We start from the raw sequence: 23,768 nt of genomic DNA on the forward strand, positions 1-23,768 counted from the left end.
TCATCTTCTCTCTAAAATACCTTACTATCAACTCCTCTGATCTAATTTCAGAGACCGTAGACGCCTTCACTGCACCGTGAGCGTTATTCTGATCCGAACCAAACTGAGAACTGAACTGGTAAGTTCTCGTCCCTGCACTTGTCTGTTTTAGTTCATGCAAACCAAGATTTTTGGGTTGCATGTGTAAGTTAGAAGTCTGATCTGTTAATGATTTTGGTGTATTAGATAAGTGGAAGTGGTTGAGTGAATTCTGGATAGGAAGCCGTGAGTGGTCGAGATAAATTCTAAGCATTTGGAAGTGCAGTGTTAGACCAGGTAAGGGAAGCTTTAGTAATTTAATTTAATATATGTTTGATCTGTATGACAGTAATGAATTGTGATGGATGTCTGAAATGTATGCATTATGCAAATTTTGAATATGCGTGATGAAGCAGAATTGAAATGGATGTATATCAGGAATGTTGTATGAAATTATGCAGTGAATGAAATGTATGAGTTGTAATGTGATTGATTCTGCATAATTTGGAATGATTTTGATTTGAACTGTATGTTGATATAATATGTTTGAAACTGGAAGATGGAAGACTCTGTATTTATGGATTGATAATAGGAATTTTGGAATGTATGAGAGTTATGTTAAAGATAAATTCTAAGTTATGAATCATATGTAAAACTGTGAAATTCTCGTGTTTTAAAATCTGGAAAGTCTGGTCTTCTCTGATTGATGGTGTACGCTCGTCATCGAACGGTCTTATACCGTTCGGTTTCACTGGACAATAACTTAGAGTAAGAATTCTTTCATTTGGAGAGGATTGAGATCGAGAACGAGCGTTATTTGTGTGCAGAGTTAAGTTTGAGCGTTCGGCTCAACTTAGCGTGTCCAACCATTTAAAAATTAAATTGAAGGGTATTAGTACGCTCGGTTTTGTCCACCAGCGTTCGTCATAAGTGGCGCTTAGTATTATATTGAGCGTTCGCCCAAAGGAACTCTCGATCTTAGATTGAGCGTTCGTTCTAGTTAGCGTTCGGTCTGACACTGAACGTTCGTTCCCATGCGCGTTCATTTCCATGCGCGTTAGTTCTATTTGGTGCTCGGTCATTGACTGGCGTTCGTCCTAAGTAGTGTTCGGTTTTATAACTGAACGCTCGTCCTATCCTGGATTCGTGAGCGAACGTATATGGTGTTCGTTCAAATTCTTATTTAACGTTCGGTTTTTTTTTAATGACAGTGTTCATATCTGAATTTCTTTCATATTCTGGTTATCTATTGAAATATATCTAAATTATAATTATCCTTTTTATTCAATCTCCAGTATTATACTTAGAATTATTCTAAGTATTATTCAGATCTTCTTGATTCAATCTCAAATAAATTCTTAAGTGTTCTTAACTCACGTAAATGGATACAGATTCGTTTCTTTTGTTCAGAAACGAGGCTACAGTGCACTGTAATACAGTCGTTGTGATCTATTAAAGAGTAACTTGTATTTAAATTAAGAGAGTGGAATACAGAATGCAAATCTGAATAAGAGAAATTTTGAATATGTACAAATGGTGATTTGAATGGAATTATAAGATTTGGATTGTGAATGAGCGTTCCAAGGAGGAACGTCTCCATGATGTGAATATGAGAAGTAGTGTAGTATGACCATGGTAAAGCTGCTGATGGCTGTTCATCCTGATATTCCGTGAGTGCTCATCCTCAAGTAGAGGGGAGTAGGTCATGCGTGGGAATGGCAGGAGACCCTAGTCCTACTGAGTACTTTGGACTGATAGGGTTAACCTCGGGTGGCAGCTGTTGAGGGCATCCCAGTTACTACATCACCCGGGTGCAAGAACGCCTGTAGATACATGGCTTCATACAGTCCGGACAGTCTTTAATTATGAGAATATGAATGAGTTACTGTATGCGTGGATATGTGTTTAATGTTGTATGAACTGTATGACTGATGTTATATGTTAAATTATGATGATTGTATTGAATTAAATTACCTAAGCTTACCCTTGCAACTTTTCCTTGTGTTGTCTACTGTTTCTGTATGTCCGTCTTGTCAATGCAATGATCATCCGTTGTGGATGTGAGCAGATGGTGATGCATCCCTTGAAACCATGCTGGAAGAAGAAAATTTGGAGGATGTCAACCTTGTGGAAGTTGAAGTTAAAGCTGAGAAGTAGAGGCGCGTTTCTGTAGTAGCTTTAGTCACTTTTCTGTACTGTATTTTGACATTTCTGTATATAGTTATGCAGAATAGTAAATCAGAACTGGTTTCTGTATTTATTTTGAATTCGGAATACTGTTAAGTGCTGCATATTCAGTTTTAATATGTGTGAGCAGTTGATGTAAATTGCTGTGCGTGCTGTTTTCTTTTTGAGCAGCTACTGTATATATTAAGACTGTACTGTATTTACTGTAAATGTGATTAGTTCTGATTAATGGTGATTACTATTTATTGGGATGTTACATTTATTGGTATCAGAGCAGTTTTGTTCTTTTAAGGACATATAGGGTATGAGTGCACTGTGCTTTTCGTTGTGTGCTTGATATGTGTTTGATGAGTTATTAATTTTTAACTCTTGAACATAGCTAACTTACGTTTTCTCTGATCCAGAAAACGAATGGCTCCTAGACTTCCTCCCCCACCTCAGCCGAATGAATCTGATGCACCAATTAGTGCCCGTGTGTTGGAGGCAGTCATAGACAGGCTTCAACAACAAAACACAACTTTGGTTGAGCAGAACGCTGCCTTGATGAGGCAAAACCAGGAAGCAATGCAAAGTATGGAGGCTTCTCGTGTTCACTCAGAAGCAACGCAAAGACAACTAATGGACATCTTGGCAGCTGGCCGAAGCACACCAGGAGCCTCCTCCTCTAATGCTGCACCCCATGCAGAATGGAGTTTGGAAAGCTTCTTGCAGCACCATCCTGCCAAGTTCAGTGGCAAATGTCTTCCTGATGAGGCGGACCAATGGCTAAGGGATATGGAGAGAATTTTCAATGCCAAGAGGTGTCCGGATGAGAACCGTTTGGCATACACTGAATACTTGTTGACAGGAGAGGCGAGCCACTGGTGGGCGAGTGCTAGGGCCATTCTAACGGATGCTCAACAACCTATTACTTGGGAAGTTTTCAGAAACAAGTTTTATGAAGAATACTTCCCTGACAGCGTACGTTTTGCCAAAGAGGTTGAATTTTTACAGCTCGTTCAAGGCAGTATGTCCGTTTCTGAGTATACCAACAAGTTCAAGCACCTTGTTCGGTTCAATACAATGGCCACCAGTGAAGAGTGGCAGTGCAGGAAATTCGAGAACGGTCTAAGAAGTGATTTGAAGGTTATGATTTCCAGCTTGTGCATACGAACTTTTCCTGCCATGGTTGAGAGGGCAAAGGTGTTGGAGAAGAACATGGCAGAGGCGGAGAAGCATAAGAAGCAACAACAAGTGAATAGAGGACCAATAGTGTCCAGGGGAGGTTCTGTTCAAAGGAGACTACCTTACTCTCGTCCAAATCAGCCATCTCATGCAAGTGGATCCCAAGCCGTGGTCACTGTAGGCCAATCTGGACAGCCGAGAAACTTAACTTGTTATCAGTGTGGAGGACCGCATTTTCGGTGGGCTTGTCCACAATTGTCAGGAGGAAAATATTGTACTCGTTGCCGGCAGAATGGACATTTGGAGAACGAGTGCAATATGGGAGGACGTGCGGCAATGAGGCCGCCAAATGCAGGAAGAACGCAACAAGGGAGAGGTGGACGTGCACAAGCCACAGGAAGAGTTTATGCTATTACTGGTGCTGAAGCTGCTAGTTCAGGTACACTCATCACCAGCACTTGCATGTTATATGGAAAGCCTTGCTGTGTACTGTATGACTCGGGGGCAACTCATTCCTTCATCTCGAAGGCGTGTGTTGAGAAACTGGGAATAAAAGAGAGTGAATTACAGTTTGATCTGGTGGTGTCAACCCCAGCAGCTGGTGGGATTAAGACATCTACAGTTTGTGTAAGATGTCCTATAGAAGTTGAGGGGCGTAGATATAAGGTCAATCTTATTTGTTTACCCCTGCAAGATTTAGAAGTAATTTTGGGGATGGATTGGTTGGCTACCAATCGGATCCTCATTGATTGCGGGAAGAAGGAGTTGGTTTTTCCCAATGAAGAAGAAGAAGAATTGTCTCTCACTCTCGGTCAATTGAAGGAGGATATCATGGAGGGAGCAAGCTGTTTTCTGATAATGACGTATGAAGATAATGGGGTAGAGAGTTCGTCCAACAATGATGGCAGCAGAGGACGAACAGTAGTAAATGAGTTTCCAGATGTTTTTCCGGATGAAGTCCCTGGTCTACCTCCTATTCGTGAGGTAGAATTCACAATCGATCTGGTAACCACTGCTGCACCCATCTCGGTCCAACCTTACAGAATGGCACCAGCTGAATTAGTGGAACTCAAGAAGCAAATTGAAGAATTAATGGACAAGAGGTTCATCCGTCCAAGTGCTTCTCCTTGGGGAGCGCCTGTATTGTTGGTAAAGAAGAAGGATGGCAGCTCACGGCTATGCATTGATTATAGACAACTTAATAAGCTAACCATCAAGAACAAGTATCCTCTTCCAAGGATTGATGACCTGCTGGACCAGTTGCATGGTGCCTGTGTATTTTCTAAGATTGATTTACGTTCGGGCTATCATCAAATTAGAGTGAAAGAGGAGGACATTCAGAAGACTGCATTTCGGTCTCGTTATGGCCATTATGAGTATGTGGTGATGCCCTTTGGAGTGACAAACGCACCTGCAATCTTCATGGATTATATGAACAGAATTTTTAGACCGTACCTGGATAAGTTTGTTGTGGTATTTATTGATGACATCCTCATTTACTCCAAGAGCTTTGACGAACATGAAGAGCATTTGAGGATCGTCTTGAGCGTGTTGAGGGAGAAAGAGTTGTATGCCAAACGTTCAAAGTGTGAATTTTGGATGAATGAGATCCAATTCTTGGGGCACGTTGTTTCTGCTGGTGGTATTGCAGTGGATCCAGCCAAGGTGAAGGCAGTGCTGGATTGGGAGAGTCCACGTTCAGTCACGGAAGTTAGAAGCTTTGTGGGACTCGCGGGCTATTATAGGAGATTTATTGAAGGATTTTCCAAGATAGTAGCCCCTCTGACTTACCTCACCAGGAAGGACCAGCCGTTTGCTTGGACAGATAAATGTGAGGAGAGCTTCCAGGAATTAAAGAAGAAATTAACAAGCGCTCCTGTGTTGGTCATTCCAGATATAGCCAAGCCTTTTGAAGTGTATTGTGATGCATCATATCAAGGTTTGGGCTGTGTACTGATGCAGGAGAGGAGGGCAGTGGCTTATGCTTCCAGGCAGCTGAAAATCCATGAAAAGAATTACCCCACACACGACTTGGAGCTGGCAGCAGTCGTGTTTGCTTTAAAAATCTGGAGACATTATTTGTATGGTGCAACGTTTCAAGTGTTTAGTGATCACAAGAGTCTCAAGTACCTCTTTGATCAAAAGGAATTGAATATGAGGCAAAGGAGGTGGCTTGAATTCTTGAAGGATTATGAATTCGAACTGTTGTATCATCCTGGAAAAGCAAATGTGGTGGCTGATGCATTGAGTAGGAAAGCTGTAAGGGTCTCTGCAATGATGGTGAAGGAGATGAATTTGGTGGAAAGCTTTAGAGATCTAAGATTGCAGTTTGACTTGGGAACGGACGTTATCAGATGCTGTAATCTCAGAATTTCCAGTGATGTATTTGACCGAATCTGGAAGAAACAACGTGAGGATGAAGAGCTGGTGAAGATATTGGGCGAGCTCGGTTTGAATAAAGATAAGGATTTCAATGCAGGAACAGACGGTATGTTGCGTTACCGGGGAAGGACGTGTGTCCCTAATGATGGCGAACTGAAGAAAATCATATTGGAGGAAGCACATCACAGCCGTCTTAGCATGCACCCTGGCATGACTAAGATGTATCAGGACCTTCGTTTGTCATTCTGGTGGCCTGGTATGAAGAGTGACATTGCACGTTTTGTGTCCTCTTGCTTAACTTGTCAAAGAGCCAAAGCTGAACATCAAAGACCGGGAGGATTGCTGCAGCCATTGGAAATTCCAGAATGGAAGTGGGATAGCATCTCTATGGATTTCGTGACTCATCTGCCACGTACAGTCCGAAACCATGATTCAATTTGGGTAATTGTGGATAGATTGACTAAGAGCGCCCATTTCCTGGCTGTTAATTTAAGGATGTCCATGACAAATTTGGCCAAGCTGTACGTCAAAGAGATTGTTCGGTTGCATGGAGTTCCCTCAAGCATTATATCAGATAGAGACACGAGATTCACATCTCGTTTTTGGCAGTCATTGCAAGGAGAATTGGGAAGCAAACTTCAAATGAGTTCTGCATATCACCCTCAGACGGATGGCCAATCTGAACGAACCATCCAAACTCTTGAAGACTTGTTGAGGACCTGCGTTATAGATCATATGGGAGTATGGGATGAGGTTCTGCCGCTTGTGGAATTCACGTATAATAACAGTTATCAAGCAAGCATAGGAATGGCACCGTTTGAAGCTCTTTATGGAAGAAAGTGTAGAACTCCTTTGTGTTGGTTCCAAGAAGGTGAAACTGCAGTCACTGGACCAGAATTAATCCAACAAACAACAGAGAAAGTGAAACTGATCCAAGAGCGTTTGAAGACTTCCCAAAGCAGGCAGAAATCGTATGCTGATAAAAGAAGAAGACCCTTAGAATTTGCTGCTGGAGATCACGTGTTTCTGAGGTTGAATCCAATCACTGGTGTGGGAAGAATACTTCGTCCAAAGAAGCTTTCTCCTAAGTATGTTGGACCTTATCAAATTCTGAAGAGGATTGGAGCAGTGGCGTATGAACTGGCGTTACCACCTCAACTGTCCAACCTTCATCCAGTCTTTCATGTCTCTCAACTCCGCAAATATATAGCGGATTCATCACACGTATTGGAGTTAGAAGATATCCAACTTCGGCCAGATAGAACACTGGAGATGCAACCAGTCTGCATTGAAGACAGCCGCACCAGACTTTACAAAGGGAAGGAGGTTCGTCTTGTGAAAGTGGTGTGGAATGCAAAGACTGGTGACTCAACATGGGAGGTTGAAGAGGCTGTGAGAGAATTGTACCCTCACCTATTCCCTGGTAAGCTTTAGAATTTTCGAGGACGAAAATTTTTGTAGTTAGTGGGAATGTGAGAACCTGATAAATTAATAAACACTAATCTATTCTCTGATCACTGTTTTAATTCACCTTGCCACGTCAAAAATTCCACTCTCTTTCTCTCTGCATGCACTGAATGCCATATGTCACTTTGGAAGCTTCTAAAAGCTGTAGTGGAAACCAGGTGGCAGTGAGTAACTGCTCAACCGTTTGACGAGGGAGAGAAAATAATTTCTCTGAAAACTCTTCTCTTCCTTTCATGCAATCTTCTTCTTCCTCACGAATTCTGATCTTCCCTCTTCTCTGCATTTTCTCTGCACTCTTTCATCTTCTCTCTAAAATACCTTACTATCAACTCCTCTGATCTAATTTCAGAGACCGTAGACGCCTTCACTGCACCGTGAGCGTTATTCTGATCCGAACCAAACTGAGAACTGAACTGGTAAGTTCTCGTCCCTGCACTTGTCTGTTTTAGTTCATGCAAACCAAGATTTTTGGGTTGCATGTGTAAGTTAGAAGTCTGATCTGTTAATGATTTTGGTGTATTAGATAAGTGGAAGTGGTTGAGTGAATTCTGGATAGGAAGCCGTGAGTGGTCGAGATAAATTCTAAGCATTTGGAAGTGCAGTGTTAGACCAGGTAAGGGAAGCTTTAGTAATTTAATTTAATATATGTTTGATCTGTATGACAGTAATGAATTGTGATGGATGTCTGAAATGTATGCATTATGCAAATTTTGAATATGCGTGATGAAGCAGAATTGAAATGGATGTATATCAGGAATGTTGTATGAAATTATGCAGTGAATGAAATGTATGAGTTGTAATGTGATTGATTCTGCATAATTTGGAATGATTTTGATTTGAACTGTATGTTGATATAATATGTTTGAAACTGGAAGATGGAAGACTCTGTATTTATGGATTGATAATAGGAATTTTGGAATGTATGAGAGTTATGTTAAAGATAAATTCTAAGTTATGAATCATATGTAAAACTGTGAAATTCTCGTGTTTTAAAATCTGGAAAGTCTGGTCTTCTCTGATTGATGGTGTACGCTCGTCATCGAACGGTCTTATACCGTTCGGTTTCACTGGACAATAACTTAGAGTAAGAATTCTTTCATTTGGAGAGGATTGAGATCGAGAACGAGCGTTATTTGTGTGCAGAGTTAAGTTTGAGCGTTCGGCTCAACTTAGCGTGTCCAACCATTTAAAAATTAAATTGAAGGGTATTAGTACGCTCGGTTTTGTCCACCAGCGTTCGTCATAAGTGGCGCTTAGTATTATATTGAGCGTTCGCCCAAAGGAACTCTCGATCTTAGATTGAGCGTTCGTTCTAGTTAGCGTTCGGTCTGACACTGAACGTTCGTTCCCATGCGCGTTCATTTCCATGCGCGTTAGTTCTATTTGGTGCTCGGTCATTGACTGGCGTTCGTCCTAAGTAGTGTTCGGTTTTATAACTGAACGCTCGTCCTATCCTGGATTCGTGAGCGAACGTATATGGTGTTCGTTCAAATTCTTATTTAACGTTCGGTTTTTTTTTAATGACAGTGTTCATATCTGAATTTCTTTCATATTCTGGTTATCTATTGAAATATATCTAAATTATAATTATCCTTTTTATTCAATCTCCAGTATTATACTTAGAATTATTCTAAGTATTATTCAGATCTTCTTGATTCAATCTCAAATAAATTCTTAAGTGTTCTTAACTCACGTAAATGGATACAGATTCGTTTCTTTTGTTCAGAAACGAGGCTACAGTGCACTGTAATACAGTCGTTGTGATCTATTAAAGAGTAACTTGTATTTAAATTAAGAGAGTGGAATACAGAATGCAAATCTGAATAAGAGAAATTTTGAATATGTACAAATGGTGATTTGAATGGAATTATAAGATTTGGATTGTGAATGAGCGTTCCAAGGAGGAACGTCTCCATGATGTGAATATGAGAAGTAGTGTAGTATGACCATGGTAAAGCTGCTGATGGCTGTTCATCCTGATATTCCGTGAGTGCTCATCCTCAAGTAGAGGGGAGTAGGTCATGCGTGGGAATGGCAGGAGACCCTAGTCCTACTGAGTACTTTGGACTGATAGGGTTAACCTCGGGTGGCAGCTGTTGAGGGCATCCCAGTTACTACATCACCCGGGTGCAAGAACGCCTGTAGATACATGGCTTCATACAGTCCGGACAGTCTTTAATTATGAGAATATGAATGAGTTACTGTATGCGTGGATATGTGTTTAATGTTGTATGAACTGTATGACTGATGTTATATGTTAAATTATGATGATTGTATTGAATTAAATTACCTAAGCTTACCCTTGCAACTTTTCCTTGTGTTGTCTACTGTTTCTGTATGTCCGTCTTGTCAATGCAATGATCATCCGTTGTGGATGTGAGCAGATGGTGATGCATCCCTTGAAACCATGCTGGAAGAAGAAAATTTGGAGGATGTCAACCTTGTGGAAGTTGAAGTTAAAGCTGAGAAGTAGAGGCGCGTTTCTGTAGTAGCTTTAGTCACTTTTCTGTACTGTATTTTGACATTTCTGTATATAGTTATGCAGAATAGTAAATCAGAACTGGTTTCTGTATTTATTTTGAATTCGGAATACTGTTAAGTGCTGCATATTCAGTTTTAATATGTGTGAGCAGTTGATGTAAATTGCTTGTGCGTGCTGTTTTCTTTTTGAGCAGCTACTGTATATATTAAGACTGTACTGTATTTACTGTAAATGTGATTAGTTCTGATTAATGGTGATTACTATTTATTGGGATGTTACACAGCACTTCATAATTAATACTATCACTTTAAGCCGTACATTGTTGTGACTTAATATATAAATTACACTTTAAAATCTTTTTTAAAATGTACATTACTGTAATGTAATAACATTGTATTTTCATAAATGAAAGATGGTGATTTATTCATAATTTTTTATCTTCAAATATTAAAACATATTTTTATAAACTAAAATTAACTTACATACAAATTTTTTTAAATAAGTATAAAAAAAATTAACTTTAAACCTAACTCAAATCTATAAAATTATTGATGTAGAACTTCCAAGTGATCCTCTCACACCAAGATATATATGTATACATCTATATTTCAATGATCTTATTTTATGTACAAGTGAACTTTAAGCTTAATTCAATTTCACAAATTAGTATATAAAGTAAAGTTTATATTTATTTATATTTTCAAAGTTAATTTTATTTCTACTCGAGACTTCAAAATATATTAAATTATTTTTAAAATATTATAAATAAGAAAAGTGTCTTTAACAAAAAAACAACATACGTTTTTTCATTCTCTTCTCAGTTTTGAAATCACCTTAATTATGTAAAAGTAAAGTCTTTATAATGGTTATCATGTTCATAGTGCATTATGGGATGCTTATAAGACTAAGACGCATTAATCTTGATTTGTATAGTCATTAACTACTAATTAACAAAATCACATGCTTCACGACACTCTCCTTCATCATCATACAATAATGTTTTATACTAATCTCATTCTCTTTCTTCTCCATCACACTATATTAATTATGATTAAACAAAATATTTTATTTCCTTCTTTTTCAACAATTCTTTCTTTAATTTTGATCGCAAGTGTGATCACAATGATTATTAATTCATTGTTTTGGCAGTTGGTCCTTACGCAATTCTAAACAAATAAGTTCAACTAGAATTGTTTGATTTGAATTTAGTTGTTAATAAAAAATTATTAGATTTCACTTATCTTTTGAACATATGTAGTTGAATACAAATTTTTAAAGCACTAGTGAACAACGTTTATAAATAAAAAATAAGTATATGAAAAAAAGTTTGTTTGTACAAATAAAATACATAATTAATTAATAGTCAACACATTCATAATTCATAAAAATCTTATATGCGAGTTTATGATTGATCAATGTGCTTCCCAAAAGCTTGGTCCTTCTTGAGATACGCCATCATTAAGTATATTGTTTTTGCGGTTGAGAAAATAAAATAATATCATATGGTTATTGTAAAAGGATTCATAAAATTAGAGCTGTCAAAAACGGGTCATTCGGCCCACCACGGGTTGGTAACTGTCAACCCAACCCGACTTATTTATTAGTGAGTCAGAAGAATTCGAACTCGGTCTGACCCACTACGGGTTGGTGGATAAACCGGTCGGCTCACGGGTTCACTTAATTACAATTTTTTTAAAAATAAATTATAAACTTTTTATAATTCAAATCTAAACAAATTTCACTCCCAACACGGATGTTTAATTAATTTTGAAAATAAGGAACTTAAATAATTTTTTCAAGCAAAAACAAAATAATAAATATTTTTTATAAAATTAAAATTAAATTTTAATAAAATAAAATTAGGTATGTGGGTTGGTGGGCCAACCAGACGCACCATGGGTTCAACCCGCATGATCCGGGTTTAAATGAGCTGGACTGAAATCTGACCCACATAAAAAAAATTACAATTTTTTCAAACCCAACCCGACTCAAACCTGTGGTGAGCCGGATTAGCCCACAGGTTGTGATCTATTTTGACAGTTCTACATTAAATATATAAAGTATATAAAGGATGAGACTTAAAAACAAAATATAGTCAAATAAATAAATATATTATTCATCTAGTCTAATAAACATATTAAAAATCACAATTTAACAAGGTTTATTGAATTTTTTCATTTTATAGCATCTAAACTATGTTTGGGACAATATCCACTTATAATAATTAATATGATAGTATGATAGTTTGATATTATGATTATTATTATTAATTTTTAAAACTTTGTTATTATATATTTGATGGAAATATTATTTTAAATATATGTTGATCCTATAAACAGTAGTAGTATGAATATTTATTTAATGATCACTCTTATTCATTATATTTTATTCATTATATTGATAAACATTTTAACTCTCTTACTTATTTAAGCACACTTAATATTTTGATAAAATCATATCATATTATATATATATATATATATATTATGTTAGTATAATAGAAGTAAAACAAATTAGACCCAGATATAATGAGAAGTTTAATTTGGATATTTTTTGTGTTTGTGACAATAATTAATTTCGGTATCATAAGTTGAAAATTCGGCCGTCACAACCATTTTAAGGCTATTACTTCTTGCATCTCCGCGTTTACTAATTGCAACTCCATAACAATATAAAAAAATCCCAAACATCTTTCACCATTATTAATGCTGTAACTTCTGTTGTCGTAGTTGTAAGGGAAGAAGGAAAGAGGGTGAACGCTCAGATAAACAAGAAAAGAAAATGCAACAACGTCTTTTTTCAATTTTTTTTCATAACTTGTTCCATGTTTTTCGTAAAGTTTTTTCTGAAATATATTTTATGCAGGAGTATTAAGGAAAATTTATCATGAAAAATATTATTTGCATTTTGGAAATTTTTTATTCTGAAAATTCTATTTCAAAATATATTTCATGCTTTTCGGAAATTCTGTACCTAAAATTCTGTTTCAGAAATTTTGTTTCTGAAATTTTATTCCAAAAGTTTGTTTCGGAAATTTTCCAAACATATAATTGGGAAATCACTTTTCAATAAGATAAATGTCATTTTAAAAATTTGGGGTGCATAAAGAAATTGAGGGAGTGCAGGAAATAAAAACCCTATTTTAAGGCACTTAAATGTTAATTAAGAGGTCAAATACACTTATCTAATATAACTCAATCTTTCCTGAATCATATTTTTCATAACTTATTATTGGTCGATAAGATCAACTTAATTTATTTATTGTTTAAATTTATGCTAATTTTAAAAAATTAATGTGATGACATTCAATTAAAAATGTATAAGTTTGATATAATTTATTTAATTCAATGAACTAAGCTAAATCAATACGATAATTTTTAGGTAATTTCTTCTTTTTTTTGCAATTTGATCTGTCTAGTTGCCATCGGGCGGGATAGAGCCAATTTTTTTTATAGATCTAAGTACATTTTATTCAAAAAAATGTAAATAGATTCTTAGGTTTCAAATAGAAAAATGTATATATATATATATATATATTCAATTTTTAACAGAAATTAATTATCAATAAAACACACCAATTCTTCCCATTAAGAAAATTGCACAAATTGGCTGATTTAGGTTGTCATCATCAATGATTAAGAAATTTCACAAAAATTATAAAACCATAATTTGCACACCAAATAATATCTATTTTAGATAGTTAAATATTGCACCCTGGAATTGAGCAAGATATCATAAATAAAAAACTTGATGCCACGACTAAGAACTATAAAGTAATAAATCTCAATGAGTAAGCAATAAACGATAACTTTGTTTATTTTTTATTATTATTATTATAAAATAATATTTATGTAATACACATAGTCCATAGGAAAACATATCACAAGGATGGAACTGAAATCTATAGAAAGATTTTGAAGCACCATCTCGATAAAACTGAAAGATTGCATTAACAAAATCATGCAAATGTATATGCCACCAGAGTGGTTGAAGTGATTCAAAAATCACAGAAAGTTAAATTACAATATGGTAACAAGAAATCAGTATTTTTAAGCACAAAAACAAAAATCAAGGTTCATACCACAGGACAAACATATTCTGTTAGCAAGCAAATAAATGTTCTACAGTTACAACGTTGTTTAATCATACAAGTATTTACTGTTACTAACACCATCATCAGAAATCCAAACAGGCATATCAAACATTTCCATATGCTTTCCAGAGTGCTTCTTTGATCATCCTCAGTGGTGCTGTTGCTGCTCCTCGAAACTGGAAAAGAAAAGTTCTGAAAGTGTTCAAACTGGTGTAATGGTTAAAAAAGTACTCAAAAATAACTTACTCTTCTCTTTTCCTTTCAAGCTGTGTTATTGAACAAATTTTTGAATCATAAACACTGATGAAAAAGTGAGCATTACAAACCTTAGATTTAAGTGTCAATGAGAGAACACCATCACTTGTTGATGATTCAACTGTGTGAGCATCTAAATGTAGGTTGTTAATGGTATCCATGATATCATAGAGTATGTATTCCCTGTAAGGACATTTCATCTCAATCAGAACCTCCTGCTCCTTTACCTTCACTTTCACATCCAATGCCTTTGCTTCTTCACAAACAAGTCTTTCTAGTTCTGTGTCCATTTCATCAAAACCACTGGCCTTCCTCTTGTTCATCCAAGGTTTCACTCCCATGCAAATCTTTCTGGTGCCATAGTTATCAGACATCTGTTCTAGAACATCAGGGCATTTTCTCCTGGTTCTTGCTTCAGCATCTGCAACTTCCATGTAAGATTCTAGCTCTTCCACTCTAGTCTCAAGCCTTTTCAAGTACTTAATTGTGTCACCAAGAATTGAAATCTTCTCCTCCTGCATGACAATATTCACAAAGTGACCTCATTGAGACATAGTATTCACTATCCTATGGTAACATTAGTTTTAGCAGATGACAAGCAAATACCTCACTTATAGAAGATGGAGCAAAGGATTTGAGAACCTGGAAGTTTTTAACTTCTCTTTTCTTATCAGTTAATGTTTTTCCCATGAAATCATCACCAGCATTTTCCAATTTACTAGTCCATTCCATTCTGTCACTCTCTTTCTGTGACTTGCGGGAAAAGTAACTTCTGTGCATAAAGGGGACCTTAAACAAAGTCTTCTTTAACATGCTTTGGTGAAACTTTGACCTCTTCCTTTCAGAAACTCTACCTTTCTTCCATTTTGCAAAACTAGATTTGCAGTTTGAGTTACCGGCATAAGGGTTTGCCTTAAATGTTGACGAGTTCCCCAAAATAGCACAAAGTGTTCTGATGTAGCACAAGTCTTCATCAGCTCCAGCATCCAAGAAGCCTCTTTTTGGTTTATAGCAATCTTGAAGTTCCAAAAGTTGAGTTTGGCCTTCATTCTTGGAATCCTTGCCTTGGTTCTCAGAAGCTTCAGACATGCAGTCACAAGAACTCAGGGAATCAGGAGCACCAATGACTAAGGCATCATTCACAAAATGAACTTGAGAGGGCACACCATGCATACCATCAATCATGGATTCCATAGGGTAATGGTGCTCACAACCATCAGGAAAATCCATGTTAGAATCTTCATTGTTATCACCTTCTAATCCATTGACAGGATCATGATTATCAAATTTGATTTTCTTGTCAAGGGAACATGGATTCGCCAGAGCCATTGCATCAAACACCCTGTGGTCACCCTTGGTACATGTTGGATATTTGTCATCATGAGGCTTATCAAGCACAGAGGAAGATTTATCAGAACATGTAGGCTTTGAGATTTCTAAGAAGCAAGCCTTCACATGTTGGATGAGATTAGGGTCCTCGATAACCTACGAAAAATTAACAGTAACGATGTTTACAAACATCACAAGTAAGTGCTACCTCATATAGATTCAACATTGAAATGATAATGAATCTTCGTATAAAACACAAATCTCACCAGTTCAGTTGAACCTATCTCAATAACGCCTTTCTGATATGGAAAACACACCACGGTCTGTGGAAAACAGGTTTAAAAAACAAGAACGTTAATATCTATGTTTCAGTGACATAAGATTATAACATTGTAACATTTTACTTAACTTGGTTCCAAGTTACATAGTATTTGCATTCAAGACAACTTAGTTTTCGGTAAAACATTGCAGATCTTCTACAAATTACAAATATATTTCAACTCTGTTTGCATATTACAACCAGAGAAGATAAAAAAATACAGTCTTCAGATAAAGAAAAAAAGTTGAATCACAAAAGAGAATGTCATACCTGAATTGACGCACTCTGGATACAGCAATTGATGTCAATGTCCACATGAAAAAGTTATTGAAGATAAAGAAAAATGAGTATTCTCTCTATTACTCTACAAAATAAAGTATTAAGCTATGTATATATATGATATATATGATACCATGCATTAATAAAATGATTTATGTGTGCCCTTTGTTTTTTTTAATCTATAATTTATCTTAAAATAAAGATAATTGTTTTCCTGTTTAAGAAAAATCTATAATTTTATCAAATTCTTAATTTTGTTAGCTTTAATTAATTCGATTATTTTTACGACATTTTAAATGAATATGTAGAACTAAGATTCAATAAAAACAAAAAAAAAATGAAAATTAAATAATATTTAAAATCAAATAAAAATTTATAGAAAATTAAATTAAATTATTCATTTTTTTTATTAAGGCAGTTTTTTATGTATATTTTCGCGTATTATCTCCTTCCGATGTGGGGACTGTATTAATTCACTTTCTTCCAACGAAACTTCTGTGTCATATTTGTCCACATTAGTGTTTGGAATTACTTTGATTGTAACCAAAACAAAGGAAATAACAAAAAAAAATCATTTGAATGTAACACATTAAAATTAATACTGATTTTATGTGAACTTGCTGAGTTAAAACATTAAATGTAAATCATTTTACTTTAAATTAATTTTATAATTTGCAAATATTTTTAGGGAGCTAGTTGATTAAAATGGGACCCAAATATGCATGCTGGATTTTTAAAGGATAAAAAAAATAGAGGCAAATGGGTGTTCAAATACAGCTATGATAAGGACCAATTGCACATGTGGTCAGGGTTCCAGTGTCATAAAGCAACTGCAGGGTCTTGCAGTGACAATCCACTGCCCTAAAACTTTTATGCAAACTTTTATTTTGGATGGCTAAGATTTTATTCTGTGATTGAAGAATCCTGTTCTGCTGGTATACACTACAGAAAAAGATCCTCTGCACTTTCTTTAATATTCTGCATGAAATTTAATCCTTTAATTACTTTAAAATTTAATAAATTCAATATATAAAGTAAAAATACATGATACAGTGGCACTCTCATGAATTTGGATGAAATGATTTCAGATGACACACAAAAAGGCCCAACATGCACCACTTTCAGTACAGTGTATCCACTCACAAAATCAATTCAGAATTTTAGTTATGCTCATCATCCTATGGCAGGAGAGTCATCAGCAAAAGCAAAAAGAAAAGTTATGCAAAGTTGCAAACTCTTATTACCAGACTCAGTTTTTTTCTTTTTAATTAAAAGAATCACTGAATGATAGATAAATCCAATGACTTTTTTAAAGTTTTAGTAAACTTTAACCAGTAATTAAAATACATATTCAGAACAGTAAGTTTCTGTGTAGAATGAATCAAATTCAGAAGTAAAATCCAACCTTTGCTAGCAAAGAACGAGAGAAAATTTTACTATCTGCATGTTGAGCATCGCATAACCAGATTGTGTCACCAATTTCCAGAGCTTTTCCAGGCAAACTACTTGACAAGGAAAGGAAAATGTTCCATGGTGAGACAGACAAAACCAGATCCAAAGAAAAAAAAGGCACAAAAATTGAAGCAGAAGGGTTGAACAAAGAAGTTCCTTAGAAGAGTTTGTACTAATGAAGCAACTAAGTGTTATAGGGTATGGTACAATGGTACCTTTGATTGTGACCGAAAACAAAGGACATGCAAACCAAGTAATACCACTCCAAATCTGAGAGATCCTCTGGAGCTAATGCAGCAGAAGGCCTTTTGGTTTGTGGATCAGCTTCACCTGCAAGAAGAAACTTGTATAGTTCCTTCAGTTGCTCACTCCTCTGCAGACCTATTTTATCAGCCTTCATTTCCAATTCCATGGCTTGAACAGTTTTTCTTGTCTTAATATCTCCATTATAGTACCCTTCTCTCCATTCCAGCACCCTTTCACACATTAACACAAGTTAAGTTAAGTTAAGAAGTAGCAATGTCAAGTGACCTATGTTTTGATTTTAGCTAGTATCTTCACAGAAGACAGTCATGTTTGAATCAGATAAAAACATCATAGATACTAAGTTTTCTTTGTTTTTCCTCCAAATACTTAATGTAGCTGTATATATAGATAAAATTTGAAGACAAGATGTTTGGTTAAACTGAAACAAGTTAATGATGTTTGATAGACTCTACTCTCTATTAGTAGTAACTAAAGTTTTTCCGTTTAAAGCTCTTAACTCAGTTACATACACTGAATTTAGACTCAAACAACATACAAAACTGGAAAAAACTTGTGTCAGTTCATCCACACCACACCCTCTTTGTCCAAGGTGATGAAGTGAAGTGAAGTGAACTTTTTGACTAAACCTTCGTATCATTCACATCTTTCTCTTGCACGCTTCCATGTCAGTTTTTTCACCAATCAAAAGTTGAGATTCAAGACTTACCAAGAGGAAGTTAAGCTTGCAGAAAAGAGACATGTTGATAGCAACATAGCAACTACTGACAAAACAAAAGAAAAGAAAAGAAAAAACAGCAAAGATGTGTGTGTTTGTACCTTTCTTCAGTGGTTGAAGGTGCCCAGAAGATCCCATAACTCCACTGAATGCTTCTCACTGCAACAGCAAGTTGTGTGCAAAGGTTTTTCTGCATCTTCTCATGCTTTGGACTTCCCTTGTTGGCCATTGTAGTTCCTCTGAAATGTCATCAAAATGCAGGACTATCACTTCCACTAAGTGTTATAATCACTTTCTTCTTTTGCTCACAAAAGAGAACACACGTTTTTGTTCTTTGGTTTCAACCCTGCTCACAGTATAATGGTTAGTTTTGGTGAGAGAGGGTGTTCATCCCTTTTCTCCCCACAAATCAAATATTAATTTAATTTTCAAAGTTTCATGTCCTCATTCTGCTGCATTAAAAATACAGCTTTTTATTTTCATGGAGATAACATAAATTTCTTTTTGCTGAACTTATCTGCAATGGACTTTATATATATTGTTTCTCAATCATTGTTACTGTGTATATCTGGTGAAGTTAGGTGCTTTTTTTAGTTAAAAGTTAAAACATTAATTCTTCAGATAGCCAAACCTATTTAAAAAATGTCTGTTTTAATTATTTTTTATTACGTAAATTTGTATTAGTAATTTTTAATGAGTTGGAAATCATAACTTAAATAAAAAGTATTAAAATAAACAAATCCATAATTTGTCTACTTTGAATTTAAATTTATACTTATATTATTTATTTTAAAATATATGTTATGAATATCTTAATTTTTTTAATTTTTCTTAAATTTTAAATTTTTATGTCAAAATTGATTTATTATCACATTTCAATGGAATTAAATTTATTTTTAAACAAATTATATCTTATCAGAACTTCAAAAATTAAGATGAGAGTTTAACTGTACGTACTATTAGTATTAAAAATTTACACTATGAACCATAGTAACTTTTAAAAAATCACATTTTATTTATTTTTTAATATAACAGAACAATAACCTTTAATAAATAACAACTTTTTCTAAAATAAGTTTTAAAAAATTATAATATGAATAGATCTTAAGTTTAGTTTAATTTTATAAAACCAAAGTGTAACGGGTTAGACCCGCCTGGTCAGACATGATTGTGCATTAAGTCGAATGGACCGACGTAAAATAACTTTATAATCGTTTGGTCACGACACCAGTTGGACAGAGTTAAAGCATAAGCAATACAGTAATCACTATAATGATTAGTTAAGGTTGATATTAATGATCATTAAGAGGTAAATTAATTATCAGATTATTGTAAACTCTATAAATAAAGATTTAATTTTAAGGTAATTAATACTTTTTCCATAATTAAATTACTTTAGAGCTCCAGATAAAAATTTTGACTTGAGCGTTAGAGTGTATTTTACAATTCACCTCCTCCAACCAATCGTTCAATAAGAATACACCGAAAATGCACTTTTGTCCAAGACAGAAATACCAAAAAACATTCTCGTCCCATCTCAGCGAAAACATAAAGTAACACATCTACATCTATTATAAACTCATGTATAAGAATCTTCGATAAATTATGAGTTTTGATCCACCGTAAACTCATTTCAAAGTATAACATTATTTATCATAATACAATTATATTTTATTAAAGTCGAGAAATTAGTTTTCGGAGGATTAAATTTGCAATGTATAATTGTAATAGCGCATTACATTATTGCAAAAATTTATTAGAATTCGATTTTTTTTTGGCACCTACTTTGTTTTTTTAATCTTTATTCTAAAGTCATGCAAGATCGTTAGTTGAACTTTGATTTCTTACTAGATAAATAAATCGTCTATGTCAGTGCATATTTCTACTAACATTTCTTGTAAAATATAATTTTTATTTTCTTATAACTTCATAATTCTACTAACTTAAAAAAAAATATATTAAATATTATTTATAAGAACCTAGAAAGTAAAATATCATAGTTGATAAATATTTTAAATTAATAAGATTAAATTATTTTAATGTTAAAATAATTTGATAATATAAATAAAATTTTATAAACATGTCTCATTCTCTAAAATACTTATTATCTTTCTAAAAACAAATTTCTTGTCTTTAAGTTTTCTAATTTTTGAGTTATCTTTTTGATAATTACCGTAGTAAGGTCTAGAATTTCATCCAATCAGTTTCTCTAAAAAAAATAAGTTAGTTTCTATTCTTTTCTTTGATCAGTTTTATTTTCCTTGCATGCTAGCTCCCTCTGTTTGCCTGTAAAGTTTGAGTCTTGTATAAGAATTTTTACTTATCAATAATTCTAACGGTATATCCTGATTATGTTTTTGTGACTTTTAGGTGAAGATAGAGTTCTTTTAGCTGGTTGAGTCGTCTTAATTCGTGTACAATAGTTGGATCCTCTATAAGGTAAGAAAAACTAATATTTGCTTTATTTTGTGCTAATAAGTATGAATTTATGTTTGATCATGTTGTGAGACTAATTTTTAAGCTAATAAGTGATTTTTTAGATGATTATTTAGTAATAGTCGTGATTTGATGTGTAAAATTGGATTATTGTTGAATGGTTGATGTGAATGATTGTGAATTGGTACTTGTATGATCATTTGAATGTTACTGTTTTGGAGTGTAAATTATATAAAATTGATGTAGTATTGGGAAGTAGAGAGTAGGCTAAGTTATAGGTTGGGTTTTGGTTTAAAATGGGGGGTTTTATAGGTGAGAAGTTGGGTTAATGGTCAAATGGGAGAAATTGACTTTTTGGGTCTGTTTTATGGTCATTTGAAACTTGTTTAAGTTTTGTGTTAAGTGAAATTTGATGTAGAACTAGTTGGTAGTTAATAGGTTGAGCTTTGTATGGTTGTTTTATTCATTTGACTTGTTTAAACCCCTAAGTTGCCAAGTTTTGTGTTAGAAAGTGTGAAATTTATTTTAGGCACTTTTGAGTGGTTGAGTTGGTTTAGTGCACCTAGTTTTTGGTCTAAAGGGCAAAGTGATACTTCATTTTAACCAGAAATATATTACAACATTAATTCTAGTGTTTAAGGAACCTATTTAATATGTTGGATTAGTCACAAGTGCAACCAAACCAGAAAAATTATGTTAAATGTCAAAATTAATGGGGATAAACGATTATCTTACTTCATAATAGATTATTTTAGTTAAAATGTTATCTTTTCTTTAAAACTTTTTGGAATAATCTATAATTGATTATTTTAGTCAGAAAGTCGTCTTTGTATGAATTTCATCATAATCGATTATCAGAAGTGATAATCGATTATCCTTAAACAACAAAAAAAAACTTAAAAATTTAAAATTTGTTGGGCGTTTTGTTTCTAAGTTCTTATATGTTTTTCTTGCTTTGGATTATTTATTTGGGTAAGTTAGTTTATAATTTTTTTGTACTTAATTGATTCGAATAAATAAATATTTATTGTTTGTTCACACGTGTATGATATTTTGTTAATGATGATTATGTCTTGATCATGTGCATGGTAGATGAACGTAGGAGCTCAGTTTTGAAAGTTATCCTAACACTCTAATGGTCATTCATTCTCAAGTAGAAAGGGGTGTCATGTGGTGAGAGTAGTAAGAGATCCTAGTATGGGGTTGATACCATTGGCAAAGAACGTTTTAATGAATTAATATTGTGTTGTAGCTTGGGAGGTTAGTTGTTCCATCACTATAAATGTACAATCTGTCATAGCTTAACAATAACACATGTATCGAGATTTTAAATTTAAATGTCTTACCTCTTTAAGTATTGTGTTTGTTTGAACTAAAAATATAATATGATACTTTGTAAATATTATGTGTTTGTTTAAGCAGATAGCATATATTGTAGTAGGATGTGCAGTAGAAGCAGTTACCACATATTGTAACAGTTATTTTAGTAGTTTTATAGTAATAAAATGAGACGTTAGTCTTTATTTATGTGTTTTAAATTTTATAAAAAATAATTAAATAATTAAAAATAAGATAAAATTAAAAATATAATTGTAGTGTTATCCTCTATGCTTATATATAGAAAGATAATTTTTTTATACATTTATATTTTTGTTTTAACTTTGTTAATATAATTGTTAACTCATTTTGAAAGAAATATAATTATTAACGGATTTTAAAAAAATGTTATTTTAAAATATTTTATATAGATTTTTTTCAGCAGAATATTCTTTTTCATCATATTTATAATTTATATTGTTAAATATTTAAATATTTCTTACATTTTTTTCTCATATATTAACTAAATCAATACAAATATTTTAAAAAATAAGATATACACGTGCAACCTCGTGGCACTAAAATTATAAAAAGAATGAATTAAAAAATATTGCCAATTAGGAAAGATGAGGGTATTGCCTGAAAGGTAATATTGCACAGTATTTAATTGTAATATAACAATTTTTCAATGAGTTACTTTTATTTTTAACTTTTCCCTAGGAGTCAGATAATATTCCCCTCCCTATGAACTTTTAATATCCACATGCACTCAGAATATTTTTAAGAAAACATCTTTTAATGAAAATATGTTTAAAAGTTTATCATATTCGAAATTCCTTTTTAATCTTTTTAAAAAGTCATATATTTAAAATTTTCCATCTATTATAAATTTATTCATATAAAATAAATCTGAAATATGTGTATTTGACAAAAAAAAAGTTTAATAGATTAATTTTTAATATTTAAGATTTATTTAATATGATGTCTTAAGTTTTCTAAATTTAGTTTTTATTTATTTAAAAGGATTGAATATAATAACTTTATGTAAAATTGAAATTGACACGTATGAGTTACTTTAAATATGTTCTGACATTCATTTTGTCTCCACTCACGCATCTCCATAAAATAAAAAAAGAAAAGTTCAAAAAAGTTCAAAATCACTCACATGTGATATATTTTTAAACATGAAAATGTTAACTTAAAGAAAAAAAACATCATTAATTCCTTTTAAATAGAATAAAATAAAGACCAAGTTAAAACAAGTACAACATTTATCGAAAAAATTATTCAAATAGTAGGATAAAAAAATATAATAAACCTAAAATCCAGATATTGTACAGAATATCATCTAACACTAATATTTATATTTAATGAATAAAAACATTGAGAAAATTGAGTTATTTTTTAGGTTATGTATAATAATAATAATAATAAAAAAGTGAGGATGATATTTTGGTTTTTGGAACCTTTTTCCTACTAAAACCTGAGAATGACAAAGCACATTTGGTTGGGACAAAGCACACAGAAATCTCAGTGTGCAATATTCGTCATCATTGTCTTCATTTTTCACTTTCATCCCTTTCAATAAAGTGAGAAAATCAGAAAA

The 23,768-nt window shown here is 33.5% G+C and overlaps 1 protein-coding gene and 2 long non-coding RNA genes across 4 annotated transcripts; 2 read left to right on the forward strand and 1 right to left on the reverse strand.

Moving 5' to 3' along the window:
* Positions 1-75: 75 nt before the first annotated feature.
* Positions 76-2,149, forward strand: LOC148191233 (uncharacterized). The gene is made up of 3 exons (XR_015782912.1): positions 76-118; positions 226-315; positions 2,087-2,149. It is a non-coding gene; the product is annotated as an uncharacterized LOC148191233 (long non-coding RNA).
* A 5,442-nt stretch (positions 2,150-7,591) lies between these two features.
* LOC148191234 (uncharacterized) lies at positions 7,592-9,665 on the forward strand. The gene is made up of 3 exons (XR_015782910.1): positions 7,592-7,634; positions 7,742-7,831; positions 9,603-9,665. It is a non-coding gene; the product is annotated as an uncharacterized LOC148191234 (long non-coding RNA).
* A 3,962-nt stretch (positions 9,666-13,627) lies between these two features.
* LOC124838773 (transcription factor EGL1-like) lies at positions 13,628-18,889 on the reverse strand. 2 transcript variants are annotated; one of them, XM_047314458.2, is made up of 8 exons: positions 18,511-18,889; positions 17,643-17,903; positions 17,381-17,477; positions 15,967-15,981; positions 15,644-15,700; positions 14,655-15,533; positions 14,120-14,563; positions 13,628-13,969 (listed from the first exon to the last, which is right to left on the reverse strand). In XM_047314458.2, the coding sequence occupies exons 1-8, from the start codon at positions 18,636-18,638 to the stop codon at positions 13,898-13,900; spliced, it is 1,953 nt and encodes a 650-aa protein (XP_047170414.1). In that variant the 5' UTR covers positions 18,639-18,889; the 3' UTR covers positions 13,628-13,897. The 2 variants fall into 2 exon arrangements, with proteins under 2 accessions (XP_047170414.1, XP_047170413.1); XM_047314457.2 differs by having other exon boundaries at positions 17,381-17,480.
* Between the last annotated feature and the right edge of the window lie 4,879 nt (positions 18,890-23,768).

Source organism: Vigna umbellata, chromosome 11, assembly GCF_029865625.1.
Source record: "Vigna umbellata cultivar VRB3 chromosome 11, Vumbellata_1.0, whole genome shotgun sequence".
Classification (NCBI taxonomy): Eukaryota; Viridiplantae; Streptophyta; class Magnoliopsida; order Fabales; family Fabaceae; genus Vigna; species Vigna umbellata.